This window comes from Camellia sinensis, chromosome 7 (assembly GCF_055761805.1).
Source record: "Camellia sinensis isolate YWXY chromosome 7, ASM5576180v1, whole genome shotgun sequence".
Lineage (NCBI taxonomy): Eukaryota > Viridiplantae > Streptophyta > Magnoliopsida > Ericales > Theaceae > Camellia > Camellia sinensis.
In genome coordinates, this window is record NC_138967.1 from 45,158,060 (window position 1) to 45,165,132 (window position 7,073).

At 36.2% G+C, this 7,073-nt stretch overlaps 1 protein-coding gene across 4 annotated transcripts; it reads right to left on the reverse strand.

Moving 5' to 3' along the window:
• Positions 1-471: 471 nt before the first annotated feature.
• Positions 472-3,927, reverse strand: LOC114264197 (putative inositol oxygenase). 4 transcript variants are annotated; one of them, XM_082877811.1, is made up of 10 exons: positions 3,726-3,927; positions 2,905-3,627; positions 2,642-2,694; positions 2,235-2,429; positions 1,761-1,925; positions 1,550-1,672; positions 1,369-1,438; positions 1,203-1,281; positions 1,020-1,101; positions 472-846 (listed from the first exon to the last, which is right to left on the reverse strand). In XM_082877811.1, exons 6-10 carry the CDS (start codon positions 1,583-1,585, stop codon positions 820-822), a joined length of 294 nt encoding a protein of 97 aa, XP_082733937.1. In that variant the 5' UTR covers positions 1,586-1,672; positions 1,761-1,925; positions 2,235-2,429; positions 2,642-2,694; positions 2,905-3,627; positions 3,726-3,927; the 3' UTR covers positions 472-819. The 4 variants fall into 4 exon arrangements, with proteins under 4 accessions (XP_082733937.1, XP_082733940.1, XP_082733941.1 ...); XM_082877815.1 differs by lacking the exon at positions 3,726-3,927 and having other exon boundaries at positions 512-846; positions 2,235-2,545; positions 2,905-3,068; XM_082877814.1 differs by lacking the exons at positions 2,905-3,627; positions 3,726-3,927 and having other exon boundaries at positions 502-846; positions 2,642-2,773.
• Between the last annotated feature and the right edge of the window lie 3,146 nt (positions 3,928-7,073).

Consider the following 7,073-nt stretch of genomic DNA (forward strand, 5'->3'; position numbering starts at 1 on the left):
AACATTCCCGGAGAATCCTACAAACCTCTGAAGTGCTAAGGCTGAAAATATAGAATCCATGCCAGGGAGAACCCCAAGCTCTTCTCCAACCACCTACCATACCACTAAAAAAAAAAAAAACATGAGAACTGCTCATGCACTGCTGCAAAATGACTTTTAGCGGCGTTTTAAAAACACCGCTATATGTCTGGAAAATGCCGCTAATTCCTTTAGTGACGCTTACCACCAAACGCCGTGGACACGGCCGTCGCTGCAAGTTTATGACGCTTTAAAAACGTCGTAAAATTAGTATAGGCGGCGTTTTTAAATGTGGCAGCCAATGGTATAACATGACGTCACAAAGGCATTCAGCGACGCTTCAAAAACGTCATAATAGCTTTTTTGTTATTTTAAAAAAATAACTATAGTGGCGTTTTGAAAAACGCCGCAATAGATTTTATTTTTTAAACTACTAATTTTGTAAGATTTAACTTTAAAAATATACCTGTAAAATAGCAATAATGAATAAAACTTTGTACAAACATATATTTCTGTGAGATTACTATTCCCTCACATATATAATAGTACCCAATACAACATCCTTCAAGAAAAAAATCCAATAAGTTCAATCCCAACATCATTCTACTTGTGTATGTTTTATCTTAGGCAAAAGCATTAAATAGAGAGAGTATAATAACTACAGAAAAGCTCATCATCAGAGGATTTACAAAGAACCCACAAATCTTTGTTGTGTTTTATACAAGTGCATGAATCAATCACAAAAAGAAAAATAAAATAAAATCTGTGATTTCTCAAATCAATGTCTTCAATTTGGAATGTTCACCATCTCAGCTTAGCTGGGAAATACTGCAAAAAAGTTCACTAATTAAGAATGCGAAAAATCAAGATAAAAAAAGAAAAAATTTGAAAAATAGATGTGCATAGAAACTGATCACGGAACTCATAAGATGCTCCTTGTGAGTGAACTGTTTTGTAAATGGTTTCTACACACCTAGTTTCCTGACTAGTGTAGTGCTCACCTTCTCAATAAGAGAAAGATAGTTTGGCTTGACCTTCTCGACATCAATGCGCACTTTGCTCTTACCATAGAGGTCATATTTGCTGCATAAATTCAAGAAAGTTTATGCAAAACAGTAAACTTTGTTAGTTATATTGGCATAACACATGAAATTAAAAACAAAATGCTAAAAAAAAGGGGTTACTTGAAAATTTTCAGCCACTTCAAATTCTCAACATCATCCGCATTCATCAAATGTGTGTATGCTCCTGACTTGTGTAATGCTGCAAGACGAATGATCCAGATATTCATGTTATTCATTAAAAACTAATTTTGGAATTTGAAAAAAATATTTTGGCATAAATGCTTACGATAAAAAGAGTGGTATCGGATGATGAACAATGCAGCTGGAGGCAAAGTCATTCCATTTTCCTTAGCCACCTGAAAAATGAAAATCCAAATTACATTAACAACCTATTTTTATAGCATTAAAGATCGAAATTTGACTAAATACTTGAATATTTTCTAAAGGGGTGAAACTGAGGCACATACCAAATACATGTAATCGTCATGCCCCCACAATATCATTACATTATCTAGTCCACAACCTTCTGAGCAAATTCCATTCTTGGTGCTGTAAGTAGAATTTCTTGAATCCAAATTGTACTCGAAGTACTGCATAAATAGTATTTATTCAAGTTTGTTAAGAGTCAAATTATTAATTAAATAACTTCTTGCTAAGTTTGGGGTTGAAAAAGCACACCTTGTGATGAACAATTGATTTGTCGAAAGCACAACCAAGAGGGAAGGTGTCACATGTAATGTCAATGTTAATTAGTAAACCTAAAAACTGGTATATCAACGAAATACCTAGTCACACAGTATGACTGTCTGAGGGCCAAATACTGATTTGCTGAAACCATGGCCCCTGCATGCATCATCAATGTGTAGAAAAATATAAGCTTACAAATGCTGATTACGAAAGAAAAAAATAAATAAAAGAGAAAGAAACAAAACTGAATTGCAGAATTTAGCAAAAAGACACCACACAATAGAGTTTTTGCATGCATTTGGTCCATGGAAGGCAAGAATTTCTATAACCAAATTGAAAAATGTCTCTATTTAGTGGAACCATTTTCAAGAGCCTTCTATTGGTGAAGGCTTATGTAAACTATTAAGAGACAGCTTAAGCTTCTAAAGAGAAATTATGGTGAGAAAAAAAGAGTGTGAATACAACCTGCACAGTGCACATCCACCAACATCAGTCTCTGTAGTTTCAACAATGCGGATGCAACGCTTGGTTATCTGTTCTAGAGAATCTATTCCTGTGATTCTTCCAGCTGCCACAGCATTTGCATTGTGTTCCACAAAATTTTCTTTCTGGAACATGTTTTCGCAATATTTGCAGTACCAAGTAAAAGATCTCCTCCATCTGCACAAATTGAGCAAAGATCATCGTTTTCCTCGGCAGATAACTTCTACAGTTGTGACAATTTCAAAGACAACTCATGGAGAAACACTCCATTTGATGTATAGATGTGTAGGTAACTGCATTACGGGAAAAAAAGTTATCTAATGATGTATAAATGGTCACAAAAACCACATGTTCACTAAACCTCCCAAAAACATCAAAAGAACACTCACGGCTTGCGACGAGAAGCCCAACCCGCATGTGCTTCAAACTGAGAAGGGCTGACCTGCTCACAAATGTTGAAACAGTAAACACCTCAATGAGAATCAAATAAACTAGTTCAGTTCCATCAGGCAGTGCATCATCCTGAAATACCATATCACTACCTTTAAAAATTATTACTGTTATTCTTTGAACAAATCCATTTTTTTCTGATGCGGGCAATAAATTTGATTCAACAAACGGTCTAGTATGACAAGCAAAAATTGAAGTATACCTGTTTGACCAATCTGATTATGCTTTGAGTGGCTTGTACTGAGCACATTATTCTTATTGGATTTAGGAAGTGAATGAGCACCTGACCTTGAAGCAGGTATTTTGGGAATCTTTGATTCTTTCTTTGCAGATTTTGTTGTGCTTGCATTTGCAGGCCTTTTAAGAGTACAAAATAGTTAAGGCTTTTTCAATAAGTGTATTATTAAGAAAAAGAAAAACCAGCCCAAACAAACACATTCATGGGAAAAATTAAGTCCCATAGAAAATTACAATGAAAAGGATATGAAGGAAAAACCACTAGTCGTGGACAACCACCACTTTTAGACCTAGTCCTACTACCCCTCTGGTTTGAAAGCATTTTCGGTATACCCTGGAAGCATATATTCAACAAAGACACAATTAGTAAATTGTTATAATAAAAAAAAGAACCGTAGTTGTTCTCAAGCTCCAGAAAAACAAACTGCAGAGGTTGGTGCTGCATTATCTCAAGCTGATGAAACATGCTTCATCAATAAACTACCACCATTATCTCTTTCATTTGAATTAGTTGCATGGGTTTCTTTAAATGAATTCTCTTCAAGTACTTGTAAAACTGCTGAATCACTGTTGCTGCCAGAATTACCAGACAACGTTCTCCCTTCTTCATGAATAGTTGGCAGCACCTCCCTACATGAGTTACCAATGCTTCCACGGAGCATAGATAATTCTAAGGAATTCAAAACACCTGACAAAAAATAACTCGTAACTTTTCCCATGTTCATTTTTTAAGCTCAATATGAAGATGTGCAACATACACATAATACAAGAAAATAATTTAAACACCTTCTTCAGTGAAGAAAGCCTTGTCCCATGCTAAGCTTTTTCGTAAATTGTATGCTCCGGGCCTTTTCCTTCTCTTCATTTGCCGTGACTCCACACTCAATTTTGGCACTTCTGATTCACATTTATTTTTTCTTTGTTACTACTACCTATTGGAGTTGAACAAGAAGGTTCTTCTATTCCCACATTTTCCTTTAAACCCACTGCAATCCAAGAGAGTAAACATCATATACCATACATTCATTGGGGTTATAAAAAGCAAATCTTACATCTCGAGTTTTGGAAGTACTTTCGGTTTCCAATCAAAGCCATAATACTCGAGAAAGCAAGGAAACCAATTCTCAAATTTTAACCAGAAATGAAGTGTAAGCTGCTTCTTCTGCTAGAATGTTTCCCCTTAGTTATTTTAAAGGCTAGTCTTATCCTACCATTATTCTTAATTCATACTTAAATAATAATAAATAAATAAATAAACAAACTTGTCCAATTGAAATGTAAACAAATAGCCCAATTTCATTCAAATGAATCAAATTGAAAAGCAAAGAATTAGAACCACATGCCAATTTCAAGCAGAATGGGAAAATTTTTCATTTTTTGTAAATTTCAACTTATTTCTGTTGAGCCAAATGGGCAACACACCCTAGAGAACCAAATCAATGATCAACAACAAATTACATACTTAGACACCAAATTAAATGAAACAGGCCAAGAGAGAGAGAGAGAGAGAGAGAGATGATTTTGGTAAATGTATAATGTGACCAAACCATTCAATGTGAACAAAAAACAAACCCCAGAAATACACATGAATGAGGACCACCACACATGTTGTACACAATTTGATGCATTTGAGAAAGAGAAACTAGCATATGAAGCAAAACCAAATACCTAGAAAACCAATTCAATTGGAAAGATTGAACATTGCACAACACTATTCGAGCTACAAAAAGAAAAAAGAAAAAAGTGAAATAAAATGAAACAGAAACCAAACCCTAGAAAGACAAATAAACCAACGAAACTTGGTTGAAATCGGGTGAAGAAATAAAAAATTGTAAAGAGAACGATTTGAAGTGCAAGCACAACGGAAATCAAACAAAAACATAAACCCTAGAAGACGAAATCAGAAACACTGACTGATTGGCGAAAATCGACAAGAACGGTGGGAATTAAGGGTAGATCCGGGGATTTGCAGAGGCGAGCCTGAAACAGGAACATCTCATAAAATTTTTATTTATATTTTTGAATGGGGGGACTATTACTCAAAATCGGGCGATTGTTTGGGATTAAATTGGACAAAAAAGACAAGAAAGAAAGAATCAAAGAAAGAGAAGTAATGGATTGATATGAATATATAACGAATTTACCTTGTTGAAATGTTCATATTGACAGTTACCCAGACTAAAGACACCATATATTAGAAAGAGAAGCTATTCTGGTCACATATATTCCACCAAGGAAATGCTACTAACTAAGAACATGGATCCGTATATTCTTGTCTTGTTTTAGAAAAGTTGATTCACTAAAAAAAATGGACAATGTATTTTGAGATAACCAATGCACACTCCGTTAAAAAATAAATTTTAATGGTAATAAGTTGAATTGTTCTTGAAGGGCTAATAAGATCATCACTTATGGATAACAATCTCATTCACTTGAAATCACCTGTTTTTTTGTGAAAAATCTAGAAATCCCCTAGATGTTGATTTGTGATTATGTATCAATTTAAAGCAGAATATAACAATCCCAATCAAACAATCAAACAATCAAGACAAAGAGACACAACGATTTAACGTGGAAAAAACCACAATTGGACACCTCCAACTGTGATCAAAAAACCACGGGCAACAGCCACAAGAACAATCCACTAAGAAGAATTAAAGGAATTACACAGGTATACTCTCAATTACCTAGCGAATCCACAACGCCTAATTGAACCAACCTCTATGTGCCTCTTCCAACCCCATCTTCACCACGGAATTGTCTTTCTGATGAGCCACTCCGGATTCCACCAAAGCTTCAGGCTCGAATTCTTCAGAATCCACAACTGAAGAATAACTCTCTCTTTTGTGTATAACAAACAAACCTTTGATGTACTCTCTTTAGATCATGAGTTGAATACTCAATAAAAACATCAAAGAAAACTCCCAAAGTATCTCCAGATATAAACCCTAGAAACCAAAAAGAAGATCTGGAGAAGTTATTTTAAAAATCTGACCTAACACGCGAATTTATAGAATCTGTCCCGCGATCTCCGCTCGAGCTCAACACAGCCCGCTCGAGCGGACTGACCAAAAACTGCGTGCGAACAAACTGAGATGCGCTCGAGCGTAGGAGAATCCGCTCGAGCGTAAAATCACACATTCCAGTATTTTTACAGACGACTGCAGAGATGCTGAGAGCTTCCAATCCACGCTCGAGCGCCCGATGTCCCGCTCGAGCGGACAGGCCAAAACTGGAAAATCTGGAAAAATAAAACATGATCGAATGGCAACTTTGAATGCATTTTTGCATTTTGCTTCGGGGGCGCTGCCCCTCAACCCCGCCGTGGCGCTGCCCCGGACCCGCCAAGGGGCGCTGCCCCCTGGACCCCCGCGAGCTGACCGGGCAGCTCGATCCCCGTCATAATCAGCGAAGTGGCAATCTTGAAAGCTTTATCATCACAAAATTCTCTGAAATGCTTGATTCGGGTTGGATTCGCATCTAACAACTCATAGCCTCACTGAAATAAAAATGCGAATAAAATTACAACTCAAAGGAGTTTTGTCAAACGGGATTGCCAAGAAATACAACCTAACAATCTCCCCCTTTGGCAATGCCGTGACAAAACACACCTAACAAAGAAAATCCTAAACACCCCAACCCATGACAGCCAACAAAAGCCAACTTCTTTTTTCAAGGTCTTGATCTGCAAAATAGTTATTAGTGCCACAATCTCCAAAACAACTATTAGTCCCACAATAGTATATGAAAAAGCAATAGACATATGACACGATTATCTTGAAACATGAGATGGAAAACATGAATAGATGAAAACTAAGACTCATGAACAACAACTCTCAAACAACAAAAACAAGATCATAAACCCCACAAGCAATGATATGACGATGTAAAAACCATGAACATACAAGAAGGGCAAATAGAGTATAGCAACATGCAAAACATATAGCCAATCTCCCTTATCAGACATAACAAAGTGTTCATGCTAAACAACTCTTGCAATGAAAAACCAAACTCACTTACACACCCAAATCAAGATGAACCAACCTCCCCCTCACTAAAAGCAACCACAAACACTGAAAAACAGTGAACAAGAAGAGAATGATAAAAATAATATGGTGGAGCAAGTAAGGAATT